Genomic DNA, 27,006 nt, shown 5'->3' with positions numbered 1-27,006 from the left:
TCACTGGTACTGGAGTAGCAACCAGATGGTTGATGAGCCTGGGATGAATAAAAGTATTTCTGAAATGGGCAAAGACTCTTAAACTGGAAATCTAAACAAAATGATCCATTCAATAAACCAGTACGTACAAGGTGTTTACCGTATTTAGCAGTTAACCAGCCCCATTTTACGCTCTAGCCAGGTTACACAATTAACCCCCCATCCCTTCTCACTCAAGACTTGGCAAGAATTTTGCAGCCACTCCTTCCTCTGTGTCCAGCCCATTTATTTTATGCTCACTTTGTTTCTCTCATATGCTGCCTAGAGTTTAGACCCCTCTACCATTACCTGTGTCCAGTTAGCGCCACCTTTCCCTCGCAAACTCTCAAGTTCATTCTCCCTTTCTCCTTTGCTCCCACGCCCCATGCATCCACACATTTGTCTGCTGCAGAAGAGAACTTCTTTGGTTGCTGTCTCATCACCTGGTTTCCTGTCTGACTAAATTTCCTTTTGCTTTTGTTCCTGGTGGGAAGAGCTATTTATTTTCCCCCAGGAAGTCAGGTTGTTGAGATGGGAAAATATGCTTCCTGCCTAAGTGCCACCAGGACAGTCCCCTGTCTGGAGAAAAATGAAACGCTCCCTTTGGTGGTGGCATTGTTCACTCTGAAGCACCCCTGGACCCATTCAGCATCCCCACTCAGGGCACTCACACCGGGGGCATCGTTACCCCAGTGGGATGGCTCGCTCTCTTCCCATTGCTTGCTGCACATGGTGTTCGCCCCCAGAACACTAGCGTCAAAAGATTGCTGTTTTTCCTTCTTCTACGTCAACTATTTCCTATTTTACTTTTCCATTGTGTTTACTCAAAACAATGCAAGAGTTGAGATTTCCTAATTTACACCCCGTGTTTCTCCAACACAGGCATTCTGCAGCATGTACGAAGAACGGCTCACCGAAACAATTCTGTCTGCATTTTCCAATACCAGTGAAACCCGGGCAACACAAGTCTGAGATCTTTTATATTCCAGTCAGGCAGAATTCCAAGGCATGCTAGGGGTTCAGCAGCACCTTTGGGGAATGGAAGGAGAGATTAGGAAAGATCTAGATTTAGGAAAGAGAAACTAATGAGGCATTCAGGCTTTCCTCACCCCATCCAGGAAGGCGACAGCAGCTCAAATCAGAACGTCAGGCACGTGGTTTGATACAATGTGGCATTAACACCACACCTGTCTCGTCTGATGGGTAAATTGGAGCAGCAGCAGCTGGAATCTCAACCGTTAGCAAAGCCAGGTTTGAGCAATCACAGCATCACAGTTCCTGGGGAGCCCTAGGGGTTTAGACCCAGCGTGAGCTCTAGCAAGTTCTAGAGAATTGAAGAAGAGGATTGACGAGGATAGGCAGGGGGTCGGATCCCCAAGGAACAGGGAGGTTCCTGGCAGGACCCCACCAGGGTTTGTAGAATGCAGATGAAGAAGGAAAGCATAACCATTTTCAAAAGATGAGTCCAACATGGAAGGACTTTATGGACTCCTCGGCGCCTGAGGGTTCTGCCCTCCTGAAACAGAGAAGGGAATCCCAGACTGCACTCCTAAAATTCTGCAGGATGCTTCCACCCCTCTCTCCAGCCCAGTGGTCATCAATTCTTCCAGTCCAAGAGAACAGCCACACCAGGCTTCCAGTTTTGTATCTTATTTAACAGCACTGGGGTGCCACTTTTCCTGAAACACCTGCATCCGAATTTCCTGGGAATAAGCCTCTATTCTTACCTTACAACACTTTTCCAGACAAATCTTGGCACCAGCTCTTTGGGCTCTTTTCTGAGCGTGAGGCATAGTGATATCTGACCGAGGCTGGTCCTCAGTCTACAGGGCTTGCTTCTCTCAATAGTTTCCCAGGATCCTCCCATCTGAACTGTCTGCCGTGGCCTTGTCCCATTTCTGCTGGTGACTCAGCCAGTTTAGATAGTCTGCCTGGCCTATTCAGTCAGGATCAAAGCTGGATGAACAATTCCCTTGAAAACTTTCTCCTTCCTCCCTTGTCAGGAACAAAGTTGATAAAGTTCCAGCCCTCTCTGTGAAGGCTCTGCATTTCCTGATAGTGGCCAAGGAACCAAAGGCAAAAGCAGATTGCATGGAGCTGGTCAGGAGAGCTGGTTCCCAGGACATCAAGTCCAAGAATCAATCTAGGTGGCATTTAAAGGACTGGACAGCGTTAGGAATTGGGCACGTTGGTAGGAAAATCTCGATGGTGCCCTGGCCTTGACCACAATATGTGTTGCATCTGTGTTTACACCTTTCTGTCTCTTTTCTGAGAATTTCCAGTCCTTTGGTCCAACTTTCTTCCTGACTTTCTAGAAACATATTTAATAGTTCAAAATGAACTTGAGGTTCAGGTGGAATTCAGAACTTTGATTTTGCCCCAGTCAGCAGCTCTCCATTCCCACACACTGGAATGTTTACAATTGCTTAAATGTACCCTTTTGCCTTCTTGACTTCGCTGGAGTTTGTGTGTGTGTGTGTGTGTGTGTGTGTGTGTGTGTGTGTGTGTGTGTTGCTTTCTAATGTGATCCATCTCCTCAACCCCTGCATGTCAAACGGCTTCTCATCTTCCTAGCTTGTGCCCATGGACCAGTTGGTAAACTCCTCTGAACCTTAGTTTCTTCAGCTGTGGAAGGAAGATAAGCTCTTTAATGGTGAGAGCGGGCTTGGTAATGCTGCAGTCATCAATGATTCCCCATATCTCAGTGGCTTAAAATGATAAACGTTTCTCATTCACGCTGTATCCAGCATGAGTCAGTAAGTTACTCACTGACCCAGGAAGGCGGAGGTGGGGATGAGGGAGTCCTTAAAACTCACTTAAGTTCTGCTCTGAATTCATTCGCCAAAGTGATCGTATGGTCACACCCAACTTCAAAGAGGGTGAGGAAGTGCACTGATGATTTTTTGAAGCACTGTGATGACAGCCACACCTCCGTCAAGGCGCCTGGTGAACCCTGGGGTATCATACAGATGGCAGGTGATGTCACTATTCTTCCTCTTTGCATGGGCCAGCCTCAGTTTGGTGACGAGAGAGACAGAACGTGCATGAGTGAGCGCGCGCGCACGCACACACACACACACACACACACACACACACAGATGAGAGAGAGAGAAGTGGTTTGCATGGATTCTGCATCAGTTCAAGCCCTGCCTTAATCAGTTACCTACCCTGTGACCTTGGGAAAATTGATTAACTTCTCTGGGCCTTAATTTCTTCACCTGGAAAATGAAGACAGTATTGTAAGTTCCTTCAAGGTGGTTATGCATGTTACATGTTAGTGACCATGAAATTATCAGATGTCGTACCTGATGCCATATACATATTTGCTTATTCAGATGGAATTATACAACTGGCGTTTTTCTTTTAATGTTAAGATGTGGTAGACTTCATATGTATATTTCTGTGTATATATATGTGCCTATGTGTGTGTATTCATCTTGCTTTTAAAAATAGCTGCACACTATTCTATTTTTTGGCCATATCTTAATTCTCTTACGCAGTTCAATTGATTGAAACTTCCTATAATACAAGAATATCTTGGTTTCATGAATCTCCATCCATTGAGCTATTTCCTGCTGCACATCCTCAGACGGAGTGTCTAGAGTTTGTGTCTAATGCCATTCAGTGGGGAAGTATTTGTCCAGATCTACTGATAATTTAGTCCAGTCTCTGTTGTAACATCTTCATCTGGTGACAAACATTCTCTTAAGATTGTATTCCCCAGAGTTCCCCCAAATAGAAAGCACCGTGTTCTTAGGTTTAGTCCCAAATGGTTACTTTCCATTAATGGACTCAGCTCTGCTATAGGGTTCACGTAGACTATACCCCTTGCCTTCACCTGGTGACCACCACGCTTGTCCCCTTCACTCTTCTCCCCACAGTGCCTGGACCTGATACGTGTGCCGTGAACATTTCCTGAATGATGTAGCTCTGACTGCTTAGTGCCTCATATTCCTTATGGTTACGTCAACACTGCTTCTTTTAATATTTCATTTGAAGCCCAGTCTCGTCATTCTAGTCTCAGTTGGCTCATGCATAGCCTTTCTGACTCCTCCATCCCCCACCTCCCCAACTTATTTTTCTTCTTTGATGCTTTTTATAGCTTCTTTTGTATATACTGATAGCATACACAGAAGTAAATCTCCAGCTCAGAAAAAACGATCAGCTTTACATCCCAGGCAGGATGGGGCCATTGCTTGTCGAGCTTTCCAGGGAGAAAACTAGAGATGGGACTTCGCGTGTGAGAAGTTCATTAGCAAGAACTCTTGAGATCAACATTTATGGATGAGATGGGATGGGCTGAAGAGAGGGAGAAGTTAAACTGTGATGCAGACCCAGTGATGGCCTCAGCCAACCCCATGGCAGCTCAGAGTTGTCCCAGATTGAGCCAATATGGCCACAACTGTATCCCCTACATTGGTCAGTCATTGGATGTAGGCTGTTCCTGGAAGGCCAAGTGACTGCTGTGGAGACAGTGCCTGAAGGGGATCCTCCTCTCCAGCAGCACTCCTGGTAGCTAGGACAAGCCCTTCACTGAAGGGCCATGTGGGTGGCAGATCACAGTGTCCACTACAGAGCAGGACAGGACATTGGTCACCATAGCTCAGTCCCTTCCTATATTATAAGTTCAGAGAGAAGAGGACATTTCCTGCTGCTCCAGTGTTCCATCCTCTCCTGCCAGGCCGCCTGTGTTGGTGATAGTGGGCTTAAAGGTCTTACTTACTGTGTTTTTCTGACTTTTCATTATTCTTTAAGGTTTGCATGCAGTCCTTGTTTCTGCTTTTACTGTCCTTGGTATAATCTTTTAAGAAGACTTTTCTTTTGTTGCTATGACAATCAGTGCATCTTCTGCATTATAATTGCTCTAAATATGATCTCAGCATCCTTTTTCCTCTAGTTCTGAGCGGATAAGATAATTCCAAACATGAACTTGCTTAATAAAACCTGGGCTACTCTGGGTGGCATCCTTTTCCTTCTCTTTGAAGAAGCTGCTCTTGGAGTGAGCTCCCCCCTCCCACTCTCTTCTTTCCTCCCACAGATCATTTCCATTCAGCCCACTCAGTATTGCCTGGCAGCAAGGGGGGACGGGAATAGCGAGGAGAATGGAGACCCACAGAAGAGCTGCAGCCTCCTCCCCCTTGTATACTTGCAAACTGAGCTGCTAACAAGTGGCAGAATTGATTCATTTGAATTTCATCTCCCATTATTTCCTCCGCCTTCCCTCTGGTGCTGGTGATAATGAGCAGTGAAAATGACCCGGGACCCAGGAGGGAGATGGAAGCGAGAGAGAACCCAGGGGCTGAGAGAATCCATAGCTTGACTAATCAAGCATTAGCCTTGGTTCCTCCACCTCCCACGGCTGTAACACTTTGTGGCCCCGGGCAGAGCCACCAAATAAGGAGACATTCCCAAAGTGGCCTCTGGAAAGCTTTCTATCAGATTCTTCCTTTGTTGACACTATAACGTCATCTTATTGAAGCTCCCATCTTGGTCATCTCAGAAAGAGGCTCGGGTGCCCCAGGTGCACCCGAGAAGATATAACATGGACGTTTTATGATGACAGATCAATAGAAAAAAGATCTTTAAAAATATGTCCACAACCAGACACGCAGGCTTCTGCCCTTCTCAGGTCAGCAGATAAGGGGGAAGAGGGGTGGGAAGGGATAAATTAGGAGTTGGAGGTTTGCATATACTAACTACCGTCTATAAAATAGATAAGCAACAAGATCCTACTGTACAGCACAGGGAACTATAGTCAATATCTTGTAGTGACCTATGATGAAAAAGACTATGAAAAGGAATATATATATATAGTGAAACATTACGCTGTACATCAGAAATTGACACAACATTGTAAATTGACTCTACTTCAATTACGAAAAGAGTAATGTTCCCCTGAGGAGGAGAACAGACACACATTTTAAATAAAGGACCACAGGAAGACTAGCGCTTGCTGCTGCTTTGTGTGAAGGGAAGAAGTTCAGCCCAGTCAAGGGGTATTTGCCAACACAGATCAGTAGAGGATAACATCCTTTTCCAAATCACCCCCCGTGATCACTACTTAGAGTATGCTTTTCAGCCACTCCTTCCTAGTTCTGGCTACAGAAAGGCATGATCCCCACCTGTCCCATTGGAACAGACCTACCTGTATCCCCAGATAGTTAAGAACCTCCCACCTGGACAGTAGAAGAATCAGTTCTTCACGTGGCCAAGGCCTCGGTTTCCCCGTCATGGGATGTGTGCCATCTGTTCCTGCAGCTGGAGAGAACTTGGTGTCTGAGTCCTGCCAAGCTTGTCTTGACTCCGGGGAGTTGCCGGCAGCTGAGCACAAAGAGGCCTTGCAGACTCATAGACGCTCCATCTCCCTAAGGGCTGATGCTGCGCTGAGACAAAGTATAGGCAAAGAGGGAAATGCTGCAAATTTAAAGTGAAGAATCCACTTGCTACAGATTCAGGGTCTATCTGTCACGTCACCGGCTCCCCATAAAAATTTTACCTTCATGTTTTGATGATATTTTTCTGAAACTTGTAGGCCAGGCTGGTGTCACAGGCTCCATGACAGTGCGTCTGGGAGACCAGGAACCATCTCGATGTGTTAAACGATGGTGAACCCTCCCAGAGCCCGACCTCCGGCGACTGTGGCCATCCGGGGTGTCGTCCTGATCTTTCTAGGTGTTGCTTTTCATGCATTGGACGCTGCCTTTTCCGTTTCCCCCCAGTGGGAGAGGCAGTGTGTTTTTATTTGGAGCCTGCTTACAAGAGAAGCAGCTCCTAATTAGTAGCTCTCTCTCTCATCCTGCATTTCCATGTGGACGTCCCTCTGGGGGAAGGAGGGGAAGTCCACACTGGCAGCAATGGGGGCTCACTCCCGAGTCTCCAGCCCCCACCCTGTCAGGCTCTTAGGTCCTTCAGAAGCTTCCACTTTGTTTGCAGCCATTCAGCCCTTCATTGAGCAAACAGGTCCTGAGCACCGACTGTGTTGTTGACCCCAAGACAGCTCTAGGGATGGCCATACCCCCACCCCGACGCATGGGTGTTTTGCTCTGCTCTGTCCAACCGTCCCACCAGCAGGTGGGATTTACTTTAAGAATGGCTGAAGTGGAAAGAGCAAAAAGGAGAGAAGTGCTTGGGGTTGGGGGGAAGCAGACTCATGCTTAGATCAAGTGTTAACTGAATCAGGGAGTCAGGGAGACCAGCCCAGCCTCACCTCCCTCCTGTTCTCACATCCTGAGACCATACAAAAGCAAAAAGCCACAGGTGGAGTAAAAATAACACACTGTCACCTGACCAAACATTATTTGAACTGAATAGGTATCAAACTTGGTTTAATGCATAGTAATTTGGTCATAATTCCTGAAACCATCTTATAAGCAATGGGGTTTGTGACTGCATCTTAATATTGTGATGGTTTACATTTTTTAAATTGGACAAACATTTAGAGGAGACAAGATGGGAGTTCACCTTTTTCTGGGAATGCTTTTCTCTTTCTTATCTTCACCTGGATGGATTCTTACCTTTTTACTCCTCTTACCTGGCTGGTTGGTTCACCAAGATAGAGAAAATGTAGGGTGGAGAATACTAATTTAGTTTTATTTAAACTAACATCTTACATCTGAGCAAGGAGATGAGGAAATCTTACTGCATCCTGCAGACAATTAAATGAGTTTGGAAAGTTTTATTTGGTTTGTTGTTGACAAAACCTAAGTCCCTGGGTAGCTGTTAATTTTTCCGGTGATTCCCAGAGGGAAATGGAGCCAACACAGGGCCCCACATTTCCCTATGAAACTTTAGTGAACTCAGTTCTGATTTCCTTTTTTTGTTTGTTTTCTGGAGTTTCCTTACTTTGAAAGGAAGTTTTTTTTCTTTCTTTCTTTCTTTCTTTCTTTCTTTCTTTCTTTCTTTTTTTTTTTTTTTTGTATTTGGGAGAAGCCTATGTTTAACTGAGAAGGTAAAGGACTCGTGGAGAACAGGAAAAGATAAGAACATTTCTAGACTGTATCCAACCCATTGATCTAAAAAGGGCTGCCTCATTCATCCACTGGCATAATTTCATAAACAGGAGGCAGCCTGTCTGATGATCCTTCTGTTAGAATTAAATTCTCATCTGTAGCATCCAAGCAAGTTCTTTGAATGACTTTATAGTTCTACAGATATTGGTTGGTTTTTCCATTCTAACTTCGTCTTTAAGGAGGACTTAAGTTTTTTGAAAAACGTATGCCATGGGATAAAATTAACGAGGAAAACTTTGATCTTACATGATCCCCCATGTGATCATTGAGAAGATGAAATTGTAAAGTGTACATTAGTGTACTTAACAGAATGAAGAATCTAAGTCTGAAATCAAAGGCAAATCACATGAAGATTGAGGATGATTTAGGCACCACTTGGTTTCTGCTAACAGATTGGAGGGGTAGCAATTTTACTTGGCTTGACAGGCAGTCATTCTGGAAAGGAAAAATTTATGAGGCTCTAGAAGGAAGGATAATCTGAGTGCAAATGAGTTATCTATTCACCTTTAATTGAAATCAGAGTCCAGGTGTCAACCTCAGGTTTTCAGCCTGGATTATACAGTGACAACTTGTATGAAGTCGTAGGTCTGGGGAGGGGGCTTGGTGGCGGGTTAATGGCCAAAATGAAATTGGAGAAAGCAGTCCTTTGGCGTTCTACCTTCAGGGCTATGTAATGGGGTGTGGGTTTCATTTGATGGGAACCTTTTTCCAACAGAGCAATAGATGAGAACCTCAGAGTATCTACATGCTGACAATAGCTTCTGAATTAATAATATGTTGTTTATTTCAGTTCTCTTTCATAACGATTGCTAAGACCTGACATTTAAATTCATCACTGAACCTCTAGAAACCTCACTTTCTTTGTAGTTGTGTCTTTGATGTTTGTCTCTGTGTTGGCATGATATCTTCCAAAGCCTGAGAGAGCTGGCAAGCACTGGAGGGCTGTCTCCTTGTGCCCAGAACTACCACACAGGCTTTGTTCCCAAGAGTATGTTGAAAACAAACATCACTCAACAAAGAAATAACTAACATTTACCGTGCACTGACTTTGTGCAGGTGCTATTTTAAGCCCTTTACCTGCATGATCTCACTTGGTCCTTACTACAAAGAGAAGAAGTAAGCGCTGCTGTTACCCTCACTTACAAGGCAGGGCGCTGAGGCAAGGCAAAGTTACGGACAGAACTGGGATTCAGTCCCCGACAGTCTGATTCCTGAGCCCCCGCTCCTCGCCACTGGGCTCCACTGACAGAGCCCTGACCCCGGGCTGGGCACTCCACCAGGCACGAGGGACATGGGAGCAAACAGTATGTAATAGATTATTCAGATCTGACCTTGGAATCGCGTGGATATCTGTCATCTATGTATCATTTTTTCTGGGCTATTTGGAGGATAGCGTAAGAATTTGGAACATTATTGACCATCATGGTCAGCAGATAGAATTAAATAATTTGGTTTCTACAGATAACGTAACTGCTGGTGTCCTTCAGCACTGAGCAATTACAGCATTCTTGAATGAGGTCTCCATTATACTTTACTAAAAAGCATACTTTTCTATTCATTGTTGGTGTAAACATGGTAAAACAAGTATCAATGAGGCCTTGTGATAATTAGCATAAATATATTAATTTCTTAAATTGTTAAAATGGTCATGTGCATCAGCTAGCTTTTGCTACGTAACAATGTCCCCAAACTCAGTGGCATTTATTACTGCTTACAAGCTCACAAGTAGCTGGGTGGTTCTGGTCTTGGCTGGGCTCACTCATGAGTCTGTGGTCAGCGGCAGGTCAGGCAGCTGGCTCTGATGACCGGGTTGGGCTTTCTCACATGTTGGGAGCATGGCTGGCTCTAGGCTGGAGTGCCTCAGCTGGGACAACTGGCCTCCTTTTATGATCATTAATTATCCAGCGAAATAGCTAGGGATTGTTCACACGGTGGCTGGGGAGATTCCAAGAGCAAAAACAAGAACATGTCTGGACTCTTGAAAAGGCCTAAGCTTAGAACTGGCATAATGTAACTTCTGCCTCATCTGTGGTCAAAGCAAATCCTAAGGCCAGCCTAGATTCGAGAGGTGGGGAAATAGACTCCACTTCTTGATGGGAAGAACTTGAAGGTTACATTACATAAAAGCATGGATAATACAAGATGGTGAATAATGGAAGACATTTTTGAAAACAATCTACCACACCATGAAAAATGAGTATTATCATGCCCATTTTATAGATGAAGAAGTTGAGGTTCTTTGCTACATAACAAGACCCAGAATCATAAAACTAATAAGTAGTAAGTTACTAGCACTAATTAGTAATGACAAAGTTAGACAAGCTTAGGTATGTCGAACTCCAAAGCTCTTTCTTTGAAATACCACTCCATAAGGTTTTCAAGGCCTTTAAGGGTCGTGTTTGGTTTTTTTTTTTCCTTTTTATATGGAAGTATAGTAGATCGACAATATTGTGTTAGTTTCAGCGCACAGCAAGATGATTCAGTTATATATATACATATATATATGTATGTGTGTGTGTGTGTGTGTATATATATATATATATATATATAAAACTTTTTCAGATTCTTTTCCATTATAGGTTATAACAAGATATTGAATATAGTTCCCTGTGCTATATAGTCAATTCTTGTTGTTTATCTATTTTATGTATATTAGTGTGTATCTGTTAATCCTGTACTCCTAATTTATCCCTCCCCCATTTTCTCTTTGGTAAACTTAAGTTCATTTTCTATGTCTGTGAGTCTATTTCTGTTTTGTAAATAAGTTCATTTGTAATATATTTTTTAGATTCCACATATAAGTGATGTCATATAATAGCTGTCTTTCCCTGTTTGACTTACTTCACTTAGTATGATGATCTCTAAGTCCACCCGTGTTGAAGCAAATGGCATTATTTCATTCCTTTTTTATGGCTGAATAATATTCCATTGCATACATAACACCTTCTTAATCTATTCAACTGTTGATGAGCACTTAGTTTGCTTCCATGTCTTGGCTATTGTAAGTAGTGCTGCTATGAACATCAGAGTGTGCGTATCTTTTTGAATTTAAGAGTTTTTTCTTTTCCAGATACATGCCCAAGAGTGGGATTTTTTGTTTTCTAAGGAACTTCCTTACTGTTTTCCACAGTGGCTTCACCAATTTACATTCCCATAAAAGATTACACTACTAATGATCTTTTCAAAAATGAAAATGGTATCTGAGGATGAGGCAATAGGAGAGGATGAAATTCAAACATAATTATAGCCCATTCTTTGCAATTTATTTATAGGCATGAATATTTTAATCAAGGGACATTTCTTTCATTAAACAAAATGATCCTCAGTGATCACTCTGGATTATTCATTTTTTCATCTCTACCTGCAACAAACACTAGTTGGTGTTGGATATTTCTGTATGGTAAAAGTATATGACCCGGGAGGGATCAGCGGCATATAGAATTCTCATTTGCGAAGCCTGTCACCATATCCCTTCAGAATATCTGGGCAACGTAATAGTAGGAGGAGGAGGAATAGTAGTAGAGTGGTAATAGTAATAGCAGTAGTAGAGGTAGTATTAAAGCTTCTTTATCGTTTTTCTTATAGCTTCTTCATCTTGGATCTGAATTTAGCAAATGCCATCATCTGTGGGTGGTTATGCTATAAATATAATGGGGCAGGAGGAGGCCTTTGGCAGGGGGACCAATTATCTTTGGGAAATTCTGAGTTAACAGGTTACTTGGCTGTGATTTTTCAGAATCTTTAATAAGCTGATGACTATCGTGACTCTCAAAGAAGGTGTTTCTTCGATTTATGTAATTGCAGAATATTCATTTGGTGAAATTCTCAGGCTGCTAGAAACCCTGGGAAATCTGAACTTGATTCTGATCCCTTTGAAGGTATAGTTGGAGTCAATATTGTTTGTCAGGCGTCCGCTGTGAGGGAGGCAATGTTAGAAACCATATCAGAAATCCAAGAAATAGGTATGATTCTTACTTACAGCTGAGGAAACTGAGACTCAGAGCAGTTCCTTTTTTTACTCAAGATCCCTGAGCTGGTACCACAGCTGAGAGTCGGACCTTGTTTTGTCTAACTCTAGGCCCATGGTGTTTCTTGCACACTTTGCTGAGATTCAGAAAGTTTAAGTGACCTCTTAGGATGACTCAGCTAGTCAGAGAGACACCACATCTCGTATGCTTTTGTAATCCCTGTAGCTCCTAACAGAAAATAGGTTATCAGTCAGTGCCTACTAGCCAAGCCCTTTGTTTATTACCTAGTAAGTATTACAATCATGCTTGCAATAGTGGAGAAGAGTATAAGATAAAAAGTAGAAATTCTCCTTCATAACAACAGCTCCAGAACCATATTCTGAACGTGAGACTATGATCCATTTTTCATTGCTCTTCCCTTACTTACACAACTGTGTGTGTGTGTGTGTGTGTGTGTGTAGATTCTTCTCTTTTGTCTTACACAAATGGGATCATATATGTACATTTTTCACTTAAGATATAATTGACATCCTTTTTATTAAAAATATAATTGAAGTATAACATTTATATTAGTTTCAGGTATACAACATTGATTTGATATTTGTATATATTGCAAAAAAATTGCTGCAATAAGTCTAGTTAACATCCATCACCACGTGTAGTTACAATTAGTTGATTTACAATATTATACTTGTTTCAATACTAGGTATACAATATAGTGATGCTACATTTTTATAGATTATATTCCATTAATGTTATTATAAAATATTGGCTATATTCCCTGTGCTGTACATCACTCCTCGTATCTTACTTTTTAATACCTACTAGTTTGTTACCTCTTAATCCCACTCTCCTGTTTTAACCTTTCCCCCAGTCCTCTCCCCACCATTAACCACTAGTTTGCTTTCTGTGTCTGTAATATTGTTTCCATTTTATTATACTCATTTGTTTGTTTTAATTTTTTAGATTGCACATATAAATGAAAACATAAAATATTTGTCTTTTCTCTGACTTACTTCACTAATCATAATATCCTCCAGGTCCATCCATGTTGTTGGAAAAGACAAGATTTCATTCTTTTTATAGCTGAATAATATTCCATTCTCTCTCTGTCTCCCTCCCTCTCTCTCTCTGTCTCTCTCCACACACCACGTTTTCTTTATCCATTCATCTGTTATGGACACTTAGGTTGCTGCCATACTTTGTCTATTGTAAATAATGCTGCTGTGAACATTGGGATACATGTGTCTTTTTGAACTAGGGTTTTTGTTTTCTTCAACTATACACCCAGGAGTGGAATTACTGGACCATGTGTTAATTCTATTTTTAGTTAAGTGAGGAACCTCCATACTGTTCTCCATAGTGGCTGCACCAATTTACATTCCCAACAATGTACTAGGGTTCCTTTTCTCTATAGCCTTGCCAACATTTATTATTTGTTGTCTTTTTGACAACAGCCATTCTGACAGGTATGAAGTGATATCTCACTATAGTTTTGATTTGCATTTCCCTGATGATTAGTTACACTGAGCATCCTTCCATGTCTCTGTTGGCCATCTGTATGTCTCCTTTGGCAAAATGTCTATTCAAGTCTCCTTCCCATTTTTTATTTGCTTGTTTTTGACATTGAGTTGTATGAAATCTTTATATATTTTGAATATATCCCCCTTAACTGTGGGATAGAAAGGTTACATAATTAGTAAGGGGCCAAATCATGGTCTCCACATTGCTCCATTCAAACTAGGTCCACCTTACGCGTGTGTCCTAAGTCAATGTGCCAGTCCTTTTTCTAGTCTTGATGCTCATGAAATGCAATTTTAAAGAACCACGGCTCATTTCACCTTGGGTTTCCATTTTGTGTATCTCTGAGGAGATAAGCCATACTCTGATCAGCATTCCTAAGGTTCTCCTGCTTTACCAGCTAGGGATTTCTTCTATTCTTGAAGTTATTTTTTGTTGTTGTTTATTTTTAAAATGTAGAGTCCCCTCTCCAAATTTTCATTTGAAAAAATTTGAAACGTTCAGATAAGTTGAAAAATTGATACAATGAACACTTTTATCTCATCACTTTCTATTTACCCAATTGTTAATCTTTGTCACTTTTATCTCTCTCTTTCTACATACAAATAAATAGATAAAGTTTTTTTTTTCCCCTGGACAATCTGAAAGTTGCAGTTGTCATGATACTTTACCCCCAAATCTTGTACTTTCAAAGAACAAAGACTATCTCCTTTCTATTTGTATCATGGTAAAACCCAATAAATTTAACTTCGATACAATATCTAACATTCACTTTATATTCAAAATTCCCTCTAGTTGTTCCAGTTATGCCCTTTTCTAGCATCTTTTTTTACAAATCCAGAAATCAATCTTTCATATTACCTTTGGATGTTGCCCCAGAATCATCCTTCTGCCCCTCCTTCAAATGGAAACCAATTACTCTCACCTAAGTTTCAGGAGGAGGCTGCAAAGAGGAAAATGAGAACTGGTTAGAAACAGCTAGGCTCAAGATGGCGGAAGACTTGATTTCCAGTGGACCTTGAGCCTCATTGTACACTCACTGTAATACATTAGCATGCTAAATGACACACTTACCACCACCATGACAGTTGACAATTGCCATAACAACAATCAGAAAAGCCCATACAAGGACTGAAAAGGAGTACTGCCTCAATTTTGGGTCCAAACCACACCTCTGTTCTTGAATAAGTCATCAATATTCCTCCCACTCTTTCCAAATCCCTCCCTTTTACCTCGACCCTGCCTATCTCCTACTTCCCCATCTATGGTGTTTCCATCCACATTGGGTTGAGAAGTTGATTTGTGAACTAAGTTCCTGCTTCTTCATTCCTTGGCCAATGAATAAAGCCTTTGCTGTTCCAGTCTCAGCATTGGTTTTGTTCCTGTCTGTGTGAATCCAATGGGAAAAAGAACTTCCAGGGCTGAGACAAGGGGTCTTGGCCTGGGCTAGGACCCCGGCGCAGTTCCAGACAACAAATTTGGTGACATCTTTGGTTGTCACATCTCTTATTTTTAATCTAGAATAGTTCTTCAGCTTGTTCTTGTTTGATTTTGCTTTCTGTTTGTTTGTTTACTTGTTTTTTTTTCCTTAAAGCACTCTAAAGAGTCCTGATTAATCACCCTGTACAATGTCTCAAGTTCTAGATTCAGGTTAAATGTATTTTTGCATGAATACTGTATAGGTGATGTGAGAACTATTTCATGGTTGATTAAAAAGAAATGTGAGGTTCTGGAGAAAGAATGACTGCTATTTTAGAAAAAACAACTAAATGCTAAAACCCATAATAGAGCATAATCTTTGAATAGTCATTGACAGTTTCTGAAGCACATTTCATATATATTCATTTCATTTTATCCTCATGAGACCAATGAGGTGGGTATTATTGGTCACAGTCCTAGGGCAACGAAGGCATGGAAGTGTAATTGATTTGCTAAATTCCTTGGAATTCAAGGAAACTGGAGTTCAAATTCCAATTTCTGGACCTTCATTTTGGATCTGAATCCTGTACACTTCCCACCAAGTCAATGGCTAGGGTTAAGTAGGATAAGTTTAAAAAAATAAATGGTAACAGTCATTCATCCCACTCAGAAGTACAACTGAATTCAGCATAAATTAGTGCTTTCTAAAAGCAGCTTTCAGGTTGCCTCTGGACCCTGGAGAGTCTTTGGGAGCCTACGTTTGTATAGATTATGTGTTAAGAGTTTGCCAGTCTCTCACTGTTGTAGATGCCGTAGGCACTTACTAGGAAATAATAATAGAGAAGCAGAAAGAAACTGAGATGGATGGGTTCCCACTCAGTCTTTCTATAAACTTGCAGCATTTTGAATAATAAATACAGATGTTCGCAAAGACACAATCTTATCTTTATTCTTTGTTTAGTACCCAGAGAGGGAGAGATGCTAGGTTCCAAATAAAGGTGTTGTTTATTTGTTAGTGTCGGCTGAACAAAAATGCACAACCTGCAAGTTTGCAGTTACGTTTTTTTCAGAGACCTTACTGAGGACTATAGCCCAGGAGAGACAGCCTCTCAGATAGCTCTGAGGAACTCCTCCAAGGAGGGAAGGGAAGAACCAAGAGATAGAGGAGTTTTTGCTGGGGAGAAAACAACAACAAACAACAACAACAAGAGAAGCAAGTAGGTAGTTCAACATGGAAAGATTACTGCTAATCACAGAAAAGCAGACATCTCAAGTTAGTGATTTTAGTGTTTTTCTTTGTATGGGAAGATGCAAGAGCCTGGGCTCATTGAAATGATTCCTTAGAGGTGAATCTGAACTATGTAGAACCAGTATCCTGTTCCTCTCCTCCCTGAATTCCCTCAAGGCACGCCTTTAGGGGTTTTTCAGGGGGTGGGTGCACTGGCTGATGGCCTGACGGCAGACAATAGTCTTTGTTTACTAAAATGGCAGGCAACAATTTTTTTGTCTACATTAGTTTTTCCAGTGGGTTCATGGGTGGGAAGAAGGTTTAAAACCTGTCTGGAGATCTTCAGGTATTAGATGATGTAGGGAAGGTGCAATGAGTTCAAAAGAGGTTGTTGGTTTTTTGAAGTTTTTTCCCCAATAAATTAAAGGTTTACTTAGAAATTTACTTTGTGAAATAAGTTTCAAAAGAGGAAAAGGAGTGCCTGAACTGACACATTGGAACAAATCGATTTCATGTCATTCTGATAAAAGTTTTGTTTCTAAATGGCCTTCAAGAGATCCTTAGGGGAAAAGGGAGTTTCCTCTCCCGTTATTGACTTTCCCAAACTTTGTAGGAAGTTGTCAACAGAAGGCTGGTTCGGCATTTGAAACTCAGCACTTGTATTTACAGATTCTCCATATCAAAAAGTGGCTGGTAGAGGAGCTATGTAATTAATGGGTGTTGAATGGGATCTGTTCTGCTGAGCATCTGGGATCCACGTTCTGTCTTTCAACTGACCTGCTGTGTGCCTGTCAGCGCCCCCATTCACTGAGATCTCTGCAGTACTGAAGCAGGACTAGTGATGTCCATCATGTGACTCTCACAAGGCTGTTCAGGGGTAACTAAATGAAAGTACATCCATAGCCTTGCCCCACAAGCATCTAATCACAGTTCAAAAATGTAAGGCAATTGTATAATTTTAGAGCTTTTGGCTTAGAAAAAGAGGCTTCAGCCTCTCTCCCGGCCTCCCCACATCCTGCCAGTCTTTCCTTGCAGCACTCAGCTGTCCCCTCAGTGTAAAATCCATCATGGTCCTTGTTCCTTATCTTAGTGAAGTCAGCTGAGAAAGAGAAAAAAAAGAAAAAATTACTGAGACAGGAGGGAAGGAGGCAGGGCAGAACCATTTAAAAGAATGACACAGCAGTTAGCACCACGATGGTGGAAGATTCAGCTCCCAGTAGACCTTGAGCTTCAGTACACCCTCACTGTAATGCAGTAGCTGCTGAATGACCCTTCCACAGGCGCCAGGACAGTTTCCAGGCTGACCATGAAAGGTCGAAGGGTGAGTGATGGCCCAGTTCCTGGGAACCCCAGCCTCTTCCCCAGAGTAGTTGGAATAACCCTCCCACTTGTTAGCATATGAAGCTACCCAGCCCATAAAAGCTCACAACTCCACATCCAGGGGCTGGAGTGCTCTCTCTCTCTGCCTTCCTCTTCCCTTTTGAGAAGGCCCACATTCCACCTGTGGAGTGTGTATCTACTAGGTCTTTCTCTTGCCTTTTGAGATGGCCTGCACTCTGTCTATGGAGTGTGTTAATCTACTTTTGCTTTAACCACCCCCATGCCTCGTGGACTCTCTGGCCTCTGAGACAACCTACACTGTGACTATGGAGCATGCATCTCTCTGAATAAATCTACCTTCCCGCTACTCTGGCCCACTCTTGAATTTTCTCCTGGGCAAAGCCAAGGACCTTCACTTGATGGGGCCCGCCCCAGGGACTCATCTGGGACCTGGGACATGGCCGTCCTCTCATGCCCCATTTTTCCTGTATCATCATGATGGATAGTTTATCTGTAAAGGGGGATGTGGTGCCATGTTTGACCACACCGACTCTGGAAGCCAAAGGACGTGAGCTCAGATCTTGCCTCTATCGCTAAGCAGCTAGGACAGTAGGCAGGTTATGTAACCTCCTTATGCCTCAATTTGCTCATCTGTACAAAGGTCGCAATTGGTACCTCTCAGGGTTGTAGTGAGGATTGTATAAGGTGATACATGTGTATCCAGGATAAAATGCAGCTGCTTTTTTGCACCCACCAGTCCTTTAATCCCTGTTCTGTGCAGGTGATCACCCTCTAGACCCTGAATGAAAACATCCGTCAGCCCCAGAACTTGTGCTTAGTCTTAGGTTGTCCTACTATTACTTTAAGTCACCAACTCAATTAATTTAAGCCAAAGTAAAAAGTAAATGTGATCATTTAAATATCTAGTCCAAGAAAGCAATCATTACTCTGAATTTCGTTACATAGTCAGTTATTTTCCTCCCTTCCTTGTTTCATGCTCAAAGGGAAAGGGAAGGGAGGGGGTGTGGTAGGCAGCTTGGTTTTTTTCTCCTCGCCCCTCCTTCTCCCTATGGGCAACATGAGGTTGTTAAAATGGGTAAGACCCCGACCAACACGCTGAAAGCTCATGGTCTAGTAGTTAAGAGAAACAGTAGTTAAGATAAACAACTTTGAGTTGAAGATAGTAAATAACGTAGCAGAGGCTAGGATACCAGAGAAGGGAGAGTTTGGAGATTTCGGGAGCTCCCTGACCCACGGAATTCTGGATGTGCAAGCGGAACATACTCCTTTTAAATATAAGCGTTCCCAATTCTTCCTGTGTCTGTCTTACCAGCTCATATTCTTAGCTAAGTGAGCATAGCTGCTGTTATTAATGGACCAGCTAAATGACTCATGGGCCCAGATCTTCATAGTCAGAATTGAAACCAACAGGAAAGCTATTCCAAGCTGTGGAGGTCTTCAGTTGGGATGGTTTCTGATAAATCTCATATGTGTGGGATGAAGTGGCATTCACCAATATCTTTCTAACCATTGATCTACGTTCATTGAGCTCAGCTTTGTGTGTCCGTGTAAGGAAGTGTGGGAGGAGATGAGATGGGAGAAGGAAGATTGTTATGAGCAGCAACAGGGAGTCAGTAAAGCTTTTTGACCAGTGAGATGACAGGGTCAGTTACTTTAATTAGACATTCGGAGAATGGAAGCAGAGAGAGACTGTGCGCAGACAGCCCAGGAATGAGGCTTTTGCTTTCTTTCAGAACAAGATGTTGGAGGTTTGAGTGGCAAAGAGGCAGTGGGAATGCAAAGGAAGGGAGAAGGACAAGGGAGAATGAAAACGAAAACTTTTCAGGAAATCAGGAGGGAAGAGCAGGTGGTTTGTGGTAGAGGAAGTTGGCTGGCTGGGGCTGGAGGGTGAAAACGACCTTGCTTTTAGGTATGCCCGGTTTGAAGCCCTGGTGGAATCTTGGTGATCAGAGGTTGTGCATGAAAATGTAGAAGTAAAATCCGTGGCAGGTCTCAGTGCTAAAGATGTGAATTAAGGAGTTGTACTGACAAGCATGATCTCAAAGAGCACCAGTAGAGAAAATTACCGCTACAGTTCATTCACTTGAATTATTCAAGTCCCAGTACTTTTCCCCTAATTTTTTGGTCAGGAATTATACAGATTGATGGCTTATGCAACCCACACTTAGTTTATAGGAAACCTGAGCAAGTAGAGCAATCAGTATATCATTTCTGTAATCGGCTGTAAAGCTAATTTTGTAAATATTGCATTGAAGAGATCATGTACTCAAACTTTAGTCTTTGTGGAAATAAATGAGAACTACCCAAATAAGAACAGGCAAAGGCTATTTATTCAAAGCTTTCTATAGCAAGGGAGTTAGCCACCATCCCTTGCCTTTGGCAAAAATTCAAATGCAGGCAGGGGTGTGTAAAAGCTTTAAAAAGTGGAAAAAAAGAAAGGCTTCAAATATACCTTGACTGGAGGCCCTTGGCGTGGGGAAGCTGGAGGCAGGCTCACTGGAACCCTGGCTTCCTACGTGATGGGTATAGCAGCAGATTCGGTTTTCTCAGGTTGGTCCTAAATTGGAAGCAGAAACAAAGATCAGGAAAGCTGGCAGTTATCGATCAAAACCTGGATAGTTTGGGCCTGCAAACTACACCTTGTAGTTTTGAGATGGGGGGAAAGGGGCAGGGCACAGACATTAAAAGAATGACACAACAATTAGGACCAAGATGGTAGGAGGTTCAGCTCCCAGTAGACCTTGAGCTTCAATATACCCACATGGAAATACAGTAGCTGCTAAGGGTCCTCCCACAGGCGCCAGGACAGTTTCAAGGCTGACCATGAAAGGTCAGAGGGTGAGTGATGGCCCAGGTCCTGGGAATCCAGGCCCCCTCCCCAAAGTAGTTGCAATAATCTTCCCACTTGTTAGCATATGAAGTTACCCAGCCCATAAAAACTCAAAACCCCACACCTCATGGCCGCTCTCCTGCACTCTGTCTATGGAGTGTGTATCTACTTTTACTTTAAACTGAGCACCCAACCCCCACATCTCTTGGCCTTTCTCTTGCCTTTGAAACAGTCTCTACTCTGTCTACGGAGTATGCATCTCTCTGAATAAATCTACCTTTACTCAACTGTGGCTCGCTCTTGACTTCTTTCCTGCATGAAGCCAAGGACCCACACTTGGTGGGGTGCCTCCCAGGGACCCAGCTGACCCCTGGGACACGGTCATCCTCTCCCCACATTTTCTTATGTCAGCCTTACTCTATAATCCCTTTTTAACTCTTTTTTCAAGCTGCTTTTGGGGTCATCTTTGGAGATCTTTACCTCAATACGTCAATCTAACTCATCTCAAATTTTAAATTTTTAATAGATAATTCTAAATTTCTCCTTCAGAAAAAAGTGTCCCATCTACCCTCTCACCCAGGGTTTGAGAGTGCTGTGTGCTTCACCCTTTCATTGACACTGGACATTCTTCCTAATTTTAACCAAGATGAGAGGTACTTTAACTTGAATTTATTTTACTGTCAGTGAGATCAAGAATCTTTTCATATAATTTGTTGACCATGTATATATATTGTTTTTCTGCCCATTTTACCATTGAATCACGTTATTACTCCTCTGTAAGACCTTGTGTATTAGAGAAACCATCCCTTTATTTTATCATCGGCCCTTTCATTTTGTAAGTTTGCCGTACGGAAGTCTTCATTTTAAGTACTTAAATTTATGTTTTGTCTTATTGATTTGAATTTTATGTCCTGAATTGAAAGCCTTTCCTGTTTTGCTATTTTTTGTGTGTTTTAATCAAATCCTTCTGTTCGGTAGCAGCGTTGCACGGGGTGTAATTGGAGGGTTGGTGTGGCTGGTGTTTCTCTCTGAACTGGAGCGTTCAGTTATCTCAGAAGAGTTCATGAAGCCCTGAGTGTCCCTTCGTATCCCCTAATGATGATAAGAAAGAAACAGGAAGCGAGATAGAGTTTTTAAATCAGCCACTGAAAGAACTGTCTTCTCAGGCAGGCTGCGAAGTGCGTTTTTTTGCTTTTCTTCTGGAAATAGTGTTTGATGTTTGCCACCTAATCTCAGCATTACTTGGTGTAGCTCAGAAACTTGTGTGAAAGGAAAATGTGAGCAAGGCATGAGTACAGGGGAAAACTGATCCTCTTTGGGGCACAGCTCAGGCCAGAACAGCCTATCTGGAAACACTGTAGCTTCCTGATCGCCCCAGACACATTTGAAGGGAATGAGTCTCATGGGTTGAGAATTGCAGACAGGGAGTTAGCAGGTAGGAACGATGCTGTTTAATTTGGTCTGTCCCTTCGGTGGGTCTTATTCCTTATCAGGAGGACAGACAGTGACTGCCGCTGCCGTCACTGCCATCACCAGTGGGACCCCAAGCCTTTGTGTTCTACACACTCATCCTGACGTTAGTAAGGAGGCTTTTTTTTTTTTTTTTTTTCCCTAACAAGATGGCTTATTTGCTACTTTGAATTTGTGGGTAGACGTGACTGGGAACAGAGCAGAAAATGGTTTAAGTTTACGGTCTCCTCTTTAGCTCTGTACCCTGCAGGATGATAACTGATGTCAGAAGAATGCTCATTTTTTTGCCTCTGAGGCACATCTCCCCCTGGCTTGCTTTTCTGGGAGCCACTGTTTACCTATCCAGTAGTTTAAGGCGTTGCCAAGCTGATAAACCCTTCGGAAAATAGTAACTCAGCACAACAGGGTGGAGAGGCAGCTCTCCTCCCCTACCTGCTGAAGGTAACCATGGCCTGATGTCTTTGGACATCCCAGGGCTCATTTCTCTACATCCTGCATCTCTTGTCACGTTGTCCTGGACTGCGTGGAGGCTCCAGAGTTTGAGTCATAGCAGCCCAGCAATCTAGCCATTCCCAGGAGATTTTGTTCCCCTTTTATCAATCTCAGAGAGAAAATGAAATAGTTCATTTGAATCCAACATCTTTGAACACAAGGACTACTCAGTGTTTGTGCTCCCAGTGGGCATTCCATCCAGTGTATAAGCGGACCGTTTGGGGCATGAAGGATTTCCTCTCCAGAAGAACTACACTCTGATGTTGAAAACTCAACGTGTGTCCTAAGCACTTCTTATCTGTGACCATGACCTTTGGACTGATCATTCTGGACAAACAATGATTAAGTCTAGAGATGTGTACTGAGAAGACGTTCTATTCTTCCTTCTATGAACTAGGAGTCTGCACTCATGATTTTCTCAAAGGTCACCATTTTGATATGTAAAATCAAGATGCATTTGATGAATCAATGTTTATGTTCAACATAATAAAAATAATTACCATAGAGAAGGAAAAGCGTAGCTAGATTCTTCAATACTTCATTGGTTCTAGTCCTTACTACATGTCAAGCACTAGGGTAGGAGTTGGGGATGTATCTGACAAAGTCATAGCAGCCATCGCTAACATGTATCGGGTGCTTATGACCTGTTAGGCATTGTGCTAAAGACTCGACATGCATCTTCATGTAATTCTCAAGTCAGCATTGTCCCCGGTGCTTTTGTCATCACTGTATGAAGATGAGGGGGTGTAAGGCTGCCCAGGAGCACACTGCTAATAGGGATTAAAGCTGAGATAAAACCCAGTGTACTTTCCACTTCTTAATTGTTTGCTATTGTTTCTGCATGAGGCAGAAGCAACTCCCTGCCCTCACAGAGCTCATCGTCTAACTTAGAGAACACTTTTCTTCAGGTAGACTCAGAATCCACCTCTGGAGAAGTGGAGTGTCCTCCCGAGAAGGCTTTCCACCTCCCAGCAGGATTCAGGCAGCTGGCACAGACTCAGCCAGTGGAAGTTGCTTGAGGACATGGACTTCCTTTATTTTCTCTAATCCATTTATTTCTCCCATCTCCTATGTCCTTCTTATATCCTCCTCTGAAGCAACCTTTTCCTTGTTCCTCTGCCACCCTTCTTCTTCTCTGAGAGTCCTCCCCTCCATGCCTGTTTATTTTTTTCTCTCCCATCTGGACGATGTCTACAGTCCCCAAATGCCATCAATGAAGTTTTGAAGGAAAACATGAAAGGGAGGTAAACGTTCACTGCCGATGGAATGAGCTGTTGATGGATGGCTTAGTAAGCCTAGGGTCCTTCTGTAGCATCTCTGGCATTTGAGAGACTCGAGGTTCCAAAAGCACATCCACTTCATTCTGCTGTTGCTAATCTTATTTTTTTTTTCCATGATCAACAACCTGTTCATTATGTTTTCAGCTCACATTAATCTTTTCTGTGAGTTTGGTAACGCTTGGAGTCATTTTTCCTCTGTATTTGCCCATCTGGGATCTTTAGAAAAGAAAAGTTCGCCAAGAGTGAGTCTGTTGCTCACTGCTGCAAGAGGATAATGTTCTCCTTGTTTCTCGGATCCTGAGAGAGAATCCTCTGAAGTCAGGCATGGATTCCCTCCACAGTGCAGAGAGCCCCTTCACTGGGCTCCATGGGGTCCTCAGTTTGGGACTGATCTGCCACACAGCAGCAGCAGAAGTCACAGCAGTGCCTGGACCCTGATTGTCCTAATGGAGCAGATGAAATTGGAAAGGAGCTGTCCGGTAGTGCAAAGAGTTATGGCATTAATGAGTCAGAGCAAAGTCTTTGGCTTGGTTCCTGCCTCTGCCGCCTACAGGCTGCTTGACCTTGGGCAAGTCACTTAATCCCTCCAAGATCCACTCACCTAGTCTGTGAGGATGCCTGTCCTTTTTGTATGAGAGAGTAGTTTTGAATGTTAACTTATATTCACATCTCTATTTTGGGGTAAGTTTATAACCTTGCTCATGTCACTAATTTTTTGCAATTTCTGAGGCTGTTTCCGACACTAATAATATGTATATGATTGGAAGGAAAAAAGAGGATATTGAGGAAGTCTTAGAGGCTAGTATTTCTAAATTCTCTATTATATTTTTTAAAAAATGGCTTGGAGCTGCATGTCCTACTTGAAGACCTATTGGGGACGTGATGCATTGTTTAGAAAATGGAGAGAATCCTTTGGACATTCAGTTAAGGACATCCTTCCAGGTACAATGTAATCTCAAGACGTCACAAGGGAGGCAGCTCTTTTGGAGATTCCAGGCTATAGGTCCCAAGAACATTTTGTTGTGGAGGTTGGAATGCGCTCATTTATTCTGCAATTCAAGTAAGATATTTCTTTAGAGAAGGTACTCCAAACTGAACATCCATTCAAAAGCTATGAAAGATATTGTTATCCATGGTCCATTACCTGTGAAGCATCAGTATTATTTCTCATTGCTGCCCAAGTGCAGGGCTCACTTGCATTGACGGGCCTGTTATTGTAGGAAGAAGGAAAGAAGGGTAGTTACATTGTATTATTGTAGAATTTAGATAAAGGGTTCAGAATGTGGTGACAGCCAGTAGAGACAAGAGAAATCTAGACTATTTGCTCTAATTCTGCCCAACTAAAAACAAGGCGGCATAATTTGGAAATGCTGTCATTTATTGACACTCTTCCAACATCTGGGATTTGAGCAGGAGACTCCCATTGCACAGGTAACTCCCAGTGGTATGGGTGGAAATTACCTGCATAACCAACTCTCCTGCCCACACACAAGGCCAGATACCTGAGAGCATTTTTAATTGCACTGTGCCTCCCTTTGCAAAAGAGCTGATTGCATCTGCTTCCCTTTCCTTTAGGTACCCAAGCGAGGACAGGAATAATGAAGAGATGCGTGTGTTAGTTGCAGCCCTGTGAACTACGCGAGAAGGAAGTCAACAGTGTGGACAGAGCTGGGGCCGTCACCACGCTTGCCTGTTGGAATAAATGAGGAATGGGCTTGTGATTATGCTGACATTCCAGCATGAATCTGGTAGACCTGTGGTTAACCCGTTCCCTCTCCATGTGTCTCCTCCTACAAAGTTTTGTTCTTATGATACTGTGCTTCCATTCCGCCAGCATGTGTCCCAAGGGCTGTCTTTGTTCTTCCTCTGGGGGTTTAAATGTCACCTGTAGCAATGCAAATCTCAAGGAAATACCTAGAGATCTTCCTCCTGAAACAGTCTTACTGTACCTGGACTCCAATCAGATCACATCTATCCCCAATGAGATTTTTAAGGACCTCCATCAGCTAAGGGTTCTCAACCTGTCCAAAAACGGCATTGAGTTTATTGATGAGCACGCCTTCAAAGGAGTCGCCGAAACTCTGCAGACTCTGGACTTGTCTGACAACCGGATTCAAAGCGTGCACAAAAATGCCTTCAATAACTTGAAGGCCAGGGCCAGAATCGCTAACAACCCCTGGCACTGTGACTGTACCCTGCAGCAAGTTCTGAGGAGCATGGCGTCCAATCACGAGACCGCCCACAATGTGATCTGCAAGACTTCCGTGCTGGACGAACACGCCGGCAGACCGTTCCTCAATGCTGCCAATGATGCTGACCTCTGTAACCTCCCTAAAAAAACGACTGATTATGCCATGCTGGTCACCATGTTTGGCTGGTTCACCATGGTGATCTCCTACGTGGTGTATTACGTGAGGCAAAACCAGGAGGATGCACGAAGACACCTTGAATACTTGAAATCCCTGCCAAGCAGGCAAAAGAAGGCAGATGAACCCGATGACATTAGCACCGTGGTGTAGTGTCCACACCGACTGGCACTGACCAAGAAATCCCTTTGCAACTGCAGTAGAATAAGTGGTTTAATTCTCTCATCCATTGTAAACATTTAAAACTTTGTATCTCGGTTTCTTTTGAATTATGCCACTGTTGAACTTTTAACAAACATGACAACCTAACAAGTCATTTTAGTTTAGGTGACCCACCCCTTAATTGTACCCCTGGTGGTATATTCCTGAGTAAGCTACTCTCTCAACGTTAGTTAGATCCATCTCACTATTTAATAATGAAATTTATTTTTTTAATTTGAAACCAAATAAAAGCTTAACTTTGAACCATGGAAAACAGAGTGACTTATTGGTCAAGAGAACAGTACGGTCATTCCATTGCTTTACAGAGGAACAGATGACCCTTGTGAACCTAGCAGCTATCACAATGAAAGATGTTATTAAGCTCTGCTGTACACTGGGGAGCCGTGGCTGAATTACCAGCCAAGTTAAATATCTGTCAGACTTCAGAATACTAAGCCTTAGCAAACGCAGGTGATACACATGGTGTGGCATCCCACAGAGGCTGAGGCTGGGCTGCCTCTAGGTGTTTGCCATCCAGAAGTCAGTGTGTTCAGCTAAACACGCCACTTCTACTCTATATTAGACACATGGAAAAGAAAAAGACAGCCCATATTCTGTCCTCAAGATCACCTGCCGGTGGACAGAGATGTGTGACAAATGTAGATGTTGCTATGCCAAAAAGCAGGTCCCAGTAATCACGCGGCATCAACTGTGTGCAAGCCCTTTGGGTACCATTACCGTGTCTCCAAATGCTCCCTCCCAGCGGAGAACGCGACAGACACCTCACCTGCAGAGGAGGAAGCTGTGCATGAAGGTCTAGGTAGAAAGCATCAGAACGCAAATCTGAACCAAGGCTTCCGGTC

At 42.8% G+C, this 27,006-nt stretch overlaps 1 protein-coding gene across 5 annotated transcripts in view; it reads left to right on the top strand.

Moving 5' to 3' along the window:
• LRRC3B (leucine rich repeat containing 3B) overlaps positions 1-26,417 on the top strand; it is an 80,274-nt gene extending 53,857 nt beyond the window's left edge. For all 5 annotated transcript variants that reach the window (XM_010947743.3, XM_045511234.2, XM_045511232.2 and 2 more), the window contains exon 2: positions 25,152-26,417. In XM_010947743.3, coding sequence (XP_010946045.1) covers positions 25,316-26,095 — 780 coding nt within the window. In that variant the 5' untranslated portion in view covers positions 25,152-25,315 and the 3' untranslated portion in view covers positions 26,096-26,417. The remainder of the gene's footprint in view (positions 1-25,151) is intronic.
• The last annotated feature ends 589 nt before the right edge of the window (positions 26,418-27,006 follow it).

Source organism: Camelus bactrianus, chromosome 1, assembly GCF_048773025.1.
Source record: "Camelus bactrianus isolate YW-2024 breed Bactrian camel chromosome 1, ASM4877302v1, whole genome shotgun sequence".
NCBI lineage: Eukaryota > Metazoa > Chordata > Mammalia > Artiodactyla > Camelidae > Camelus > Camelus bactrianus.
The sequence above is the reverse complement of the archived record's forward strand: the minus strand, read 5'-3'. Positions and strand labels throughout refer to the sequence as shown.